We start from the raw sequence: 13,302 nt of genomic DNA, 5'->3' as shown, positions 1-13,302 counted from the left end.
CAAACACATGAAAAGATGCTCAACTCCAACATCACTAATCATCAAGGAAATGCAGATTAAAACTACAATGAGGTATCACCTTACACCTGTCAGAATGGCTAAAATCAAAATGACAAGAAACAAGTATTGGTGAGGATGTGGAGAAAAAGCAACTGTTGGTGGGAATGTAATGTAGTACAGCCAACTGTGGGAAACCTAGAGGGACCTAGAAGGTATTATGCTAAGTGAAATAAGTCAGACTGAGAAAGACAAATACCATATGACGCCACTCATAAGTGGAATCTAAAAAAAATTATTAAACAAAAAGCAGAATCAGACCTATAAATACAGAGAACAAACTGATGGTTGCCATAGGGGAGGTGGGTGGGAGGATGAGCAAAATGGGTGAAGGGGAGAGGGAGAGACAGGCTTCTAGTTATGGAATGAGTAAGTCATGGGAATAAAAGGCACAGCATAGGGAATATAGTCAATGCTATTGTAATAGTGTCGTGTGGTGACAGCAGCCACACTTGTAGTGAACATAGCATAATGTATAAACTTGTTAACTCACTAAGCTGTACACCTGAAACTGATGTAATGTTGCATGCATGTCAACTATACTCAAATAAAAAATAAATTTAAAAAAATTTTTTTTAAATCCTGTCATCTTGGGACTCCTGGGTGGCTCAGTTGGTAGAGCATGCGACTCTGGATCTCAGGGTCGTGAGTTCAAGCCTCACTTTAGGCATAGAGCTTACTTAAAAAAAAATTAAATATTTTAAAAAATCCTATCACCTTTGGGCTGTAGTTCTGTTCCTTGAAGGTGTGGCAATGGGGGGTGTGGGTGGGTAGAAGGTCATTCTGGTTACCACTGTTCTATCAGAAGCTCTGCCTGCCAGCAACTACAACTAAGCCTGGCCCATGGTAGCCATTTCTTGAAGAATGAATGAATTGGCAGTAAAGTGTGTCTTTAATAACAATTGGTAGAATTGGTAACATCTCTCCAAGCGTTGCACACCATAGGTCCCTGGAGGGAGGAAGATAGAGCTCCAGGAACAGATACTTTCTGTGCCTCGGAACCCTTTGAACTCAGCCTGTGTACTGATGGGAAAGACTTTCAGAGTTCTTCTCTGGGCACAGAAGGTGTAAAAGCTACATACTCTATAAGGGCAGTTTAACTGCCACTGAGTCCTCAGCACCTTGTAGGGTGCTCTGCATGTTGTTTGTGCTAAATAAAGTCATTCAACAGAACTGGCTGTTTCTGCCCAAAGCCATGTACTGTTCTAGGCAGTGGGGGAACTCCAGTGAATGAGACAAAGTTCCTGCCTCCAGGAAGCTGGCATTCCAAAATAGACAATATGTAAGTAAAGAATAACTTCAAATTATCACAAGGGTCATGATAATGGGGTGGTCTCCTAGAGGAGGTGACATTGAGATCAGTGAGACCTGAATGATGAAGAGGAGCTAGTCAGGAGAAAAGCATTCCAGAGGAGGGAAAAGAATGTGCAGAGGCCCAGAGGCAAGAATGAGTTTGGGCAAGAGCACAGGATGAAGTTGAAGAGATGAAGTTGAAGAGGAAGTCAGGGGCCAGGTCCCAGAGAGCCTTATAAACCATAGTGTTTCATTTGCTCTTCAGCTCCCTGAATTGAGGCACGCATTATCTTTGGTTTCCCTTTGGAGGAGCTACAGCTCAGGGAGGCCCCAGGATAGCCCTAGGCCCAGGTAGAAAATGGGAGAGTCAGGATAATCTGGTAGTCTTTCCACTCACGCATTCTCCAAGTCAGAAAACCCATTTCCGAAAAACCCAAAAAGAGGTCTCCTTCAGTCTGTTTCCCCACCCCCCTCCATGTTCCACTGCCACCTTACAACTTCTTGGGATGCAACAGGAAGAGTCTTGTCTCTTCTTTTCCTTTTTTTATGAATGGGGAAACTGAAGTCAGACTGATTGCAGTCCTAAAGATAAACCCCCTTTGTCATTTTACTGGAAGATGGGTGATGTCAAAGAAATGGGGTTCCATACTTGTCTTTCCCTCCTCGCACCTGCCTCTCCAGCTTCCCTAAGGGAGGGGATGGAGGTGGTAGAAGAACTATTATCCCAATCTCGTCTCACTCTTGTCAGCCCCTGCATCTCCCTCCTTCCTTCAAGTCAAACCAGGTTCTCATGGTTTCTCCAACATGCCGTTTTTACCCCCGTGTTATGCATGCTGTTCCCCCTGCTTGGAACACTATTCACATTTCGTGAGTGCCCACCATGTTGACGAGTTGTCCCTCAGGGGGTCCTTCTTCGGTTTTCTTTACTGTAAAACTGTTACTACTTCCTTCATAGTTCCTGCTGAGGAAAAGGAGGCTCAGAGATGGGAGGGGACTTGCCAAAGATCCCAAAGCCAACACACAGTAGAGTTGGAATCAAGGGATCAAGCCCAGGTCTGTCTACCCACCCCTGCAGCCTTTGCCCCTGAACCACACTATGTTGCCTCAAATGCTTTAACTTTTCCTGGTAAGCATGCTCCTTTTCCAAAGTTCAGTTTGAATGTCCCCTCTTCAAGTGAGCTTCCCCAGATCCCTCCCTCAAGCCAGAGCAGGCCACACTTCTACTCTGCTTCCACAGCCCACCATGCAGACGGCTTTTCCCCACACATCTCACCTGTTATGATCAATCCAGCTAGCTGCCCATGTCTCTGCTTCAGTAGACCAAGGGCCATCACAGTCACGTTCCCAGATCCTAACAAAAGGGCATGGATACAGTAGGCATCAGTGAGGGTTTTCTCAACAGGTGATTGAATAAGTGAACAAATGAACTGCGGGGAAGAAAAGCATGTGGGAAGATGATCCCAGTCCCGGGGCCCAGGTGTTTGCACAGGCCCTGCCCTCTCTTTCTTTCCAGTGTCCCAACATAGTGAATTAACTGTTAACTGTCCCATATCCAATGATCTTTCTGTACGAATGATGATTCCTTGAACCATCCCCTCCTTGGCTTCCATAGTTCTGACAAGCTGGGGCAAACCCATTGGCTTCTGCTGTTCTTTCAACCTCAGATCAAGTCTCTGACAGAGAAGTGCACGCTGGGAAAGCCCTCTGAACAACAGACGGCTCACTGCTGGTCAGTGCTCAACACAATGGCAGGTTGCTCAGCCAGAAATTAGCCACATCTGCTGAGCATGAATGGATTTATTTTAGCAAATGTATAAACATTTTATATGATTTTAACCAAAGTATATCCAGGAAAAAAAAAGCTTGAAGCAAATATGCCAAAATATTAATAATTTGGTGTAGTAGGAATGTGAATAAGGGTTATTTTCTTCTTTATACTTTTCTGCAATTTTTTAAAAAGAAAACGCCCTGCCATATATGGGGTGCAACTAAGCACAAAAACCGCAATCTACTTGCCAATTATGTTCCTGCCTCCCAAAGGTGGGAGTCCTGACATCCTACGGATGTCCTCTACCTCTGACAACACCCTCCCACCAACCCTCCTTTTCTGAAACCTGGACCTCACCCTTTCTGAGATTTGACTTTCAATTCTGGGATATACCCCCATAGTCTTTCAACACATGTTTTTTTTCCTTAAATTAGCTGCAGTAGTTTCCTGTTTGTTACTTGCAACTAATGATCTCTAATATAGGCACCAAAAGGTAAGAGCTATCTGAAAAGATCCAGGTGTATGTTCCTAAATTGGTATACCATGCTAATTATTTATATCTACTCTCCTTGCCAGTACCTGTGTTTTTTTGTTTTGTTTTTTTAAAGATTTTATTTATTTATTTGACAGAGAGAGACACAGTGAGAGAGGGAACACAAGCGGGGGGAGTGGGAGAGGGAGAAGCAGGCTTCCCGCGGAGCAGGGAGCCCGATGTGGGGCTCGATCCCAGGACCCTGGGATCATGACCCAAGCCGAAGGCAGACGCTTAACGACTGAGCCACCCAGGCACCCCGTACCTGTGTTTTAATAAGCCAGAGTCTTATAAATACGTTTCTGGAAGACCAGAATCACATGGTCTAGGCACTGCCTGGCTGGCAATCAGAAGAGTTTGAGAAATTGACAGCATATCTTTTAACCATTTCTCTTGAGTGTCAGTTGTTAGTTTATCTTTAGGCAGGAAGTGCATGGTGTGTTTAGGGAACAATCAAGAGATCTGTAATGGATGGTTAGTGTGACTATGTGGAAGAACAGAAAAACAAAGCTGTAACAGTTCTGTAAGGGCCCAGAGTTGAAATCCCCATCTTCCAGGCGGAGGAGCTGGACTTTCACCTGGGACAAAGGGGATGCTGAAAACTGAATGCCCACATGTGATCTCTGTTTTCAGAAAGAAAATTGGCAGCAGGAAGAAAATAGACTGGTGACACTACCTGGCTTTTCATGTCTACTCCCACCATGAATTCTGGTCTCAGTCTCACCTGGGCTCTCAGTTTTTCCAGAAAGCCACCTAAATCTTCCTATACTCTGGCCTGCTCTCTAAAATGGCTATTTCAACTCTTCTTCAGTATTCTTAGACCTCTGACCCCCATCAACCCCCATCACATGCAGACACTCAACTTCTGCCTTCAAATCTACAAATACACCAACTTCTGTTCCCATCCTTCCTCCTAAGGCCAACCCTTCCACCACCCAGGGGCATCTTTCTGTTATCTTTTCTCTGTGCATTTTCAACCTTTTTCTCTAAAATCTCATTGCTTTTAACATTTACACATAATGAAGTCTCTCTCACCTTAAAACAAATGACCTTTCCTCATTCATAGCTCCTCTCTGGCTTGTTCTAGTTCCTCCAATACCTTCCACCGACTAATTTCCTGAGCGCTGCCTACATTTCATCTTTCTATTTCATCTCCCATTCATTACTTCTGCCTTCTGATACTGTACTCCACTGATCTAGCACCTGTGAAGGTCACCAGTGACTGTCTGTTCCTAAATGCAGTCGTCAGAAACCTGGACATCATCCTCAATTTCTCACTCCATCACCCCCCACATCTTATCAGCCTCCAGGTCCTCCTGGTCATTGTGCTTTCTAAATAGTCCTTATTTCCATCATTAACACCCCACCATCCCCAAGCCATTCCTAATCCAGGACTCTCTCATATCACCTCTCAGTCCTGCCCCCTCCCATCCAGTCTCCCCAGTGACAGAATCAGCTTTCTAAAATCCAAATCTGATGTATCTCTCTTGCTTAAAGCCCCTCAATGGCCCTCAGGATAAAGTGTGATTCCCTAACCTAGTTCACATAATCTGACCCCCAATCTGTGGGCCAGAAACAAGGGGACACTTGACTCTGTATCAGGTACCAACTGGGGAACTTTTACATTTACAGAGATCTTGTAAGAGACCAATTAGGAGGTTACAGCTGACCATAAGAGATGGTTAGTGGGGATGGAAGTTCAATCAACAGGAGGTTAAGAGTGGAGGCTGGCTATGCAAGCCATCTTGGCAGGAAAGGAAATAGGACGGTAACTTGTGGGTAAGATTAAGGTTTTGCAAGGGAGGGGATGCCAAACATTTTTAGATGGAACATGAAGGGAGATTCAAGTGATTGAAAAGGGGATAGTTGCAGGCGCCTGGGTGGCTCAGTTGGTTAAGCAACTGCCTTTGGCTCAGGTCATGATCCTGGAGTCCCTGGATCGAGTCCCTGGATCGAGTCCCTGGATCGAGTCCCGCATCAGGCTCCCTGCTCGGCAGGGAGTCTGCTTCTCCCTCTGACCCTCCCCCCTCTCATGTGCTTGCTCTCTCTCATTCTCTCTCTCAAATAAATAAATAAAATCTTTAAAAAAAAAAAAAGAAAAGGGGATAGTTGTTAGTTAAGGTTCTGGCAATGATGACACAAATGGGAGACTGAGCACACACTGCTGGGCAGGAGTATAAATAACTTTTCTGCACTACAATTTGGAAATCAATCATTTAAAAAAGCAAAATTTCCATCCTTTTGTGACTCAGTAACTTCACTTCTAGGATTTTTTTCCCCTGAGAAAACAAGCATGGATGTGTACATTTATCACTACACAGATGTTTTTCAATCTTAGAAAAGCAAAAAAAAAAAAAAAAGTTGAACCTAAAATGTCATGAGGATTTTTATCAGTTTATAGTTTATGATACGTCCATTCAGTGAAATGCTGCATAGTCATTTAAAAAAATATAGAACATATGAAATTGAGATAATACAGTATTTACAATGCCATTGCATTTTTGTAGAAAAAAAAGTTTTTATATACAGTCTGGGAAGACATACATTGGAATATTAACAATAGATACCTCTGGACAATGTTATATTATGAAGGTTTTTTTTGTTTCTTTGCACTTCCTAAAGTTTCCTATCATGAATAGGAATCCTTGAATAAAGAAAACAATTGATGGGGCGCCTGGCTGGCTCAGTCAGCTCAGTGACTCTTGAATTCAAGCCCCATGTTGGGTGTAGAGATTACTTAATTAAAAAAACAAACAAAAAACAGAAGCGCCTGAGTGGCTCAGTGGGTTAAGCATCCGACTCTTCAATTCAGCTCAGGTCATGATCTCAAGATCATGAGATCAAGCCCTGCGTCGGGCTCTGTGCTGGGTGTGGAGCCTGCTTACAATTTTTTCTTCCTTCTCCCCCACCCCAACTCATGCACTCTCTCTAAATAAAAACCATTTATAGAGTGCCTGCGTGGCTCAGATGGTTAAGCCTCTGCCTTCAGCTCAAGTCATGATCCTGGGGTCCTGGGATTGAGCCCCGCATCGGGCTCCCTGCTCCGCGGGAAGCCTGCTTCTCCCCCTCCTTCCTGCTTGAGCTCTCTCAAATAAATAAATATTAAAAAAATAAATAAAAACCATTTATAAAATCACACACACACACAGACACACAGACACACACACACAGTCCATTCATACGAAGTTTAAGAACAAGCAAAACTTCTATGGTGAAAGAAGTCAGAATAGTGGTTATCTCTGAGGAGCTACAGACTGGGAAGACACACAAGGTAACTTTCTGGGGTGATTAAATATACTGCATCTTGTTTTTGGTGTACACATAAAGGTAAAATGTTATCAAGCTGTGGATTTAAGATTCGGGCATTTTACTGTGTTTAAGTTATATCTCCTTCAAAAGAAAATACACCCACAAGACAGAAAGGAAAGAGGAAGCAGGTAACATCACAGAACAATTTTGAGGTGAAAAAGGAAGCGGATGAAGTTCTGTGACAAGATCTCAAATTTCTCAGGAAGTAGGCTTTTTAGTAATGGACTTAGAGTGAAGAGGATGCAGGTGGGCTTGGATTTGAGAAAGGGGACACAGTGGAGCAGTGCCTATGCGGTAGAAACACATGGGGAGTTTCCTAGAGCTGGATCACAGAAGTGGGCACCAACACCCAGGCTCCTCAGTTTACTGTGGTACATGCTAGGACTCTGCAACTTAGGGAACAAGAGAGACATCAAATTGTTCAGTTAAACTCTGGGAAATTGTGACAGCACTGAATTGTAGTGGAGAGGACCATGAAACCAACAGAATTCTAGTAGGGAGATTGAGAGGAATGGAGAGGGACAAAAAGGCCTTACGGGCAGTGTAGGGACAGTGGAGCACTAAAGGCTGTGGTCAGGAAGGGTCTGGTTCTGAGGTCTTGAGGGTGAGGTAGTTCACATTGAAGGCTTACCTCAAAGCACAGCACTGCTGGGAGGGACAAGAGCAAAGAAAGCAAACATGTACTAAGCATCCTTCCACCTACCACCAGGCACTTCACAGACAGCAGTCCATTTAAAGAGCATCTGAACTTTCCAAGGATGCACTGCCTTGATGTTTATAGATGAGGAAACACCCTAGAGCACTCAGCAAGGGGTAGTTTCAAATTCAGATTTGACTCAAAGCCTCTTTCTACTACATTCAGCAGCTACACAAGTCAAATCAGGAGCAGTAGGACCAGAATTTTAGGAAATCCACATATGTAGATGTAAGAGTCACCTAGGTTGCTGGTGAAGAAGAAAGTATCAGTTGCCAACATCTTGGGGAATGTCCAGTAGCAACCAGAACAGGATAAAGTAGTCCAAGCAGATGGCATGTGCTTCAGGAACACTGTCCTGGACAACAGCGCATCAAAGCGGCAGAAGAGAAATACAGATCCCTTTCCTGCTTCCAAGATATGAAGGAAAATGAGCAGTATCTGCTTAAGGGCTTTTTGAGGTAGTGTCTTCAAGAGAGAACCAGGTTTCAGCTTAGTGGGGTTAGAAACCTGGGAGTTTGGGGCATCATTTGGAGTTACCAAGAAGGGCAGACAGCAAAGGGTAGAGGTAGAGCCATGAGAGGGAGGAGAAGCTCAGCACAGTGTTGGCTGAGCTCACGGTCAGGAGCAAGAGACTTTGGGGGCCGGTGGCTCCATCAGGGGAAAAGTGCATGGAGTTGTAACACTGGAGGCATGGCAAGAAAAAGTATCAGGCATTAAGCAAAGTGTCAACTTAACCCCTCCCCTTTTTCTCTCCTTCATCTGTATCTAGAATAAACTGTTGGCAGTGGGCAAGCTACAGACTGTGCTGAAAACAGTAATAGGAGCTATTACTTACCGAACACCTATTGTGTGCCAGGTAACTGCAGCAGCAATTCACTTCATCCTGACTGCAAGGCTACAACTGGCCCCATTTTACAGATGATGAAACTGAAGCCTAGAGTTGAGGTCACTTGGCCAAAACCATGGTCACAGCCGGGATTTGAAACCAAGTGTATTTGGCATCAGAGTTCAAATCTTCCTTTACTGTTAATTGATGGCAAAAATTTTACACATAAGCTTCACAATCAATTGTGAAGTGTTCATTTTTAAAAGTGGATTCTGACCTAAGGTGAACAAACGCTTCTTGCAGACTTACTAGACTGAGCAGACTTTCTAGTTTATGGTTAAGATCTACATTTAAAAAAACAAACAAAAAACAAAATGGAAGCCCACATCTTCAGATAAGCAACAGGGTAGACTCTGAAGGTGACAAGAATTCGTAGCTCACAGGAATGAGTTCTCTGCGCAAGGTCAGACAGTGGGGAAGAGAAAGGCAAAGAACCAAGGCTTACATTTCCTCTCGGAAATAAAAAAAAAGAAAACAAGCAAAAATACCTTAGGAGGGGAGCTCCAACAGTCCAGACTTCATTAGATCAAAGGTGACTCTTCTTTAGGCACTCATTCACAAGGACATAGGTCTGTACTAGCAGAAGACATGGCATCCCTTATAAAACTGAGTTACAACTACAAGAAAATATTCCTTCAAAATACACTCCCATGGAGAAAGTGAACAATGACACCTGTGTTGGGCACTTCATATACATTTGATTAACCTACAAACCCATCCTGAGACAGATGGTGCTAACTTTATTTATAGTTGTGGGAAACTAAAGAACTTGTCTGAGGTCAGAAAGGCCCAAACTTGAACCTGGATCTGTCTGCTCCGGCTAACACCACACTAAGTTGCCCCCTTTCACTGAAATACACTATTTTAACTCCTTGCTCTTCTTTGATTCTACCTTGCTTTTCAGCAATGCAATACCCTGTTCCCAACCCCATGACTTCCCAAACTTTCCTTCACACATAGGAAAATACCTACCACATCTCTCCTGGACAGAAAGACCCACAACTTGTTAGGAGATTTTTGTTATAAAACATTTAATGTTAACCTACAATACAATGTAAACTTTTATGAAAAAAATTTAAAGTACACTAGATTTCTTCAGTAAATTATCACATAACTATTCAGGTGCAGTACAAGTTGGGGCACTGCATCCTTTGTGGATGGATTTCCTGTTGCTGCGTTCCTCACAAGTCCTAAAAAAACCAGTTGTAAAGTGGAGCTCCTTGTTCAAGCACCAGATAATTCTCCCCTGATTTTGCATTCTGGGGGTTAGCACTCCTTCCCACAGTCATTTTCTGAAACTCTTTCCTTGGCCTTGGCACCATTAACAATTTTCATGACTGCTCAGTTGAAGATTCTAGGTTGCTTTTTTTTTTTAATAGATAAATATTCTCCTCTGGTCATATTTTATCCAAACATCATAGTGGAAGAAGACAAGGTTACAAAGAAGTATTTGCTGCAGGAAATTCTGCAGAAGTGAAAGAAAAGACCAGAAAGGCCACACTGAGGCTGCAGAAATTCAACTGACTCCAACAGGTTGTCTTTGCTTGGCCATTTCTGATGGTTATTCAGCTGAATCTACAACTTCAGTTTTGGGACTGCAGAACACAACTTGAAACAAGTGTTTTTGTTAGGTTGATGACTTGCTGTTTGATAAACAGCTGAAATAACCCAGAGGTGATCTGGAAATGAGGAAATCCTTGCAGATACTTCTCAGTATTTTCTCCCTTGCAGGTCCCATCAAGTTCCCAGAGGTCCTTGGGAGTAACAGATTGTACTGGCTTTAAGTGACAAAACGTGCATCCTTCACGGAGGAGGAAGGGAGATGGCACCTAGGCAGCAGCCCTAGGGTCAGCAAGGAGAAAGGAAGGGGGGGGACGTGGTCTGAGCAAAGCAGGCCTGTTTTAAGATGGACTAGGAAGGAACATGTGCTTCAGATAAGACCTCTTGAAACCTGAAGTAATGGGTAGGCCATCACAAGAACTGTACCGACATAGACTTTTTCTTAATATTCTGGCATCTGACCTCCTTCACTGAACAAGTTTTAAAAGGGCAAGAGACATAAAGTGCACATTGTAGAATAGGATGCAGACTGAATTAAGGAAAAAGTTTTACAACTTCCCAAAGAGGTATGGGCAAGATACTTGGTACACCCAACCTAGCGAAAGCCTTTAATGTCGTCCCCTCCTGTGTACTGCCAGGGAAACAGCTGTGAGTTCAACAAGGAGGGAGGCTCCAAGTTAAGTGGAAAATTCCTCTTTGCATGGTTGTCAGCAGGAAGCAGAATTCACATAAGGTTGAGTGGAGAATATGCTTTATCCTGGTATTCACTCCAGATTCCTTTCATGACAACACAACAGTCGGACAGTGATTTCCCACTCATCTGGGCTTCAGGCAGCAGGAAACAAAGTGGAATAATAGGCAGCCAGGAGCAGAATTAAATTTTCCTAGAGATCGTGTTCTAGACACCTGTGCCAAGGCCACTGGGAAATTCCCAGGCTCCCCAGGTGCTTTGTGTGAGGTTCCTTACTCTGTTCCTTGGTGTTTGCCCCAACCCCTGAGGGCTACAGAGAATAGAAGACACATCACTGCTACCTAAAAGAGTGGCCCTTAGACTTTAGGTAAGCAAGAGAGAAAGCCTTTAGAAACTGCAAATCTACCAAGTTATGTTTTATCTTGACATGAACCCTGGCCTCACAGCATGCTAGAACTACAGTTACTTCAGTAAGTTGCAGTGTTACGAGTCTGCACCAGTCTAGCTGTAGAACACTTTGGAATATTTGCCAGTTCATGCTGGCATCTGTTAATACATGGCCTGACCCATGTACCCATTACCATAAACTCAACCACAGCACAGATATCCAGAGGTTAAAAAACCCTATTACTTCAACACAGCAATAGAGAGGATTAAAACTGCCTCCAGCAGGTGGCTACATCAGAAACTAAATGTGCCTTCCAACAGTTTACACAGGCTGAGAGTTCTGTCTTGGCTCCCTTCAAGGTCTCTAGTTCTATGCCTAAATCACCACCACCATCACCACACTCCCACTGAGACAGGCAGGGAACTCTTACGGGGTTCTGCTGGTTCTACCATAGGTCCTGCTACTCCTTTGGGAAACACCAAGCTTGGCAGTTCAGGAAAGCTCAGGGCTGGGAAGGAAGAGCATGCATGTGTCAGAAGAGGAATGAAGAGTCACTATCCTTTGGTTCAGATCCCGTAATAACCACCTGGTACAGATTCCAAGGGAAAGCTGCAGTCATGTGTATAGTGAGTATACACAGAGTTCACGCTGCATATATGAGTATATCTGTACGGTCTTTGTGGGGCAACGAACCCAGATTTCCTCCCAATACTCGAAGGGGGGCACATAGATAGCAAGAAAGGACAGCAAGAGTTGGACCAAAAAGAACCACCTCTCTGGGAATGTGAGAGGAACAATGGCAGAAATAAGCACAAACCAGCCCAGGGCACCTTTATTACACTCTTGTGGGCTAAGGAGCCCAGGGCATGAACTCATGGGCTTAAGAATTGGCTCTTACCAAATAAAGTTAAGGGAAAAAAACACCTATATCAGCCTCATTCCTTTGGTCATTACAAAGCAACAGAAAACATTTAGAAGTTATTTATAAATTGTGGGAAGTTCAAGGAACATCTCTGTTCTGTGCCTTCTCTTCCCTCTCTTCTCTGGTGGTGGGAGAAGCAAGTCTTCAGAAGATGCTGCAGTAGCTGGATGATAGAGGTTTTTTCACTTTTATTTTCCATAAAAGCAAGAACGAATGAGAACCAGTGGGAATGTCCCCTTCCCCAGTAGGGACAATGACTGGGTTGGAGGTGAAGAGTCTCCTTTCATTGGAAGGTGCGTGGTGCAGAGGCAGTAGGGGAGGGTGGGCTTGCCAGCGGAAACGTTCATTGCTGACCTCGTGCGCGCGCACACAGGTGGTGACTCTTTTAGGCAGCATGGTTTCTGATCCTTCCTTAGGATGCAGCAGTCTTTTAAAAAAAATATTGTATTATAATAATAATAATATGAATTTCTCTCTCTTGTTTTTTTTTGTTTTTGTTTTTCCATTTCTTTTAGGGATTAGGGTAGGAGGGGAGAGGAAGAAAAAATGTCATTCATCTGTTAGGTCCTGAACAAAGAGAACTTCTGTGTGGCTGAGTCCTGCTTCCTGCAGTGTGGGGGGGTTGGGCCACTCCTCTGAAGGGATGCAGGGCAGCACCCGCCGGGGAAAGTTGGCTTCAATCTGAAACTTTTCCGGGCTTTCTTTCAAGGAAAATAAGAAGTCGTGGATTACCTGCAGATCATATAGAAAAAGGGCAGTGAGAGAAAGACAAAGACAGACAACACAACGATGAAATCAAATATCCCCTCGCCAGCTCTCTCCAGGATGACTGTAAATATTAAGTCATCGCATGACACTGGAATTCTATTGTGAGGTCCTTCCATTTCACAGAGCAAATACGTAGGGCAGCTCTTTTAAGAGATTACACAGCCCCATGCTAGGCCTACTTCTGAAGTGATTCATCTTTTTTTTCTTGACATCCTGATACAGAGTTAAAATTTTTTTACTTAGAAATAATCAGAGAGATGGGGCGCCTGTGTGGCTCAGTTGGTTAAGCGGCTGCCTTCAGCTCAGGTTATGATCCAGGGTCCTGGGATTGAGCCCCGCCATCGGGCTCCCTGCAGCAGAGAGCCTGCTTCTCCCTTTCCCTCTGCCTGCCGCTCTGCCTACCTGTGCTATCTCTCTGTCAAATAAATAAA

General features: G+C 43.9%; 1 protein-coding gene and 1 non-coding gene across 3 annotated transcripts in view; one reads left to right on the top strand and one right to left on the bottom strand.

Annotated features, from left to right (window-relative positions):
- Positions 1-654: 654 nt before the first annotated feature.
- On the top strand, positions 655-727 carry TRNAQ-CUG. Its single transcript has one exon. It is a non-coding gene; the product is annotated as a tRNA-Gln (tRNA).
- An 8,829-nt stretch (positions 728-9,556) lies between these two features.
- Positions 9,557-13,302, bottom strand: part of FAF2 (Fas associated factor family member 2) — a 70,466-nt gene continuing 66,720 nt past the window's right edge. For both annotated transcript variants that reach the window (XM_035014854.1, XM_035014865.1), the window contains one exon: positions 9,557-12,835. In XM_035014854.1, the coding sequence (XP_034870745.1) occupies positions 12,653-12,835 (183 nt within the window). In that variant the 3' untranslated portion in view covers positions 9,557-12,652. The remainder of the gene's footprint in view (positions 12,836-13,302) is intronic.

Source organism: Mirounga leonina, unplaced genomic scaffold, assembly GCF_011800145.1.
Source record: "Mirounga leonina isolate KUSES-001 unplaced genomic scaffold, KU_Mleo_1.0 Mir_104, whole genome shotgun sequence".
In the NCBI taxonomy this organism is placed as follows: domain Eukaryota; kingdom Metazoa; phylum Chordata; class Mammalia; order Carnivora; family Phocidae; genus Mirounga; species Mirounga leonina.
Note: the sequence above shows the minus strand (reverse complement) of the source record. Positions and strands in the feature narration are given on the sequence as shown.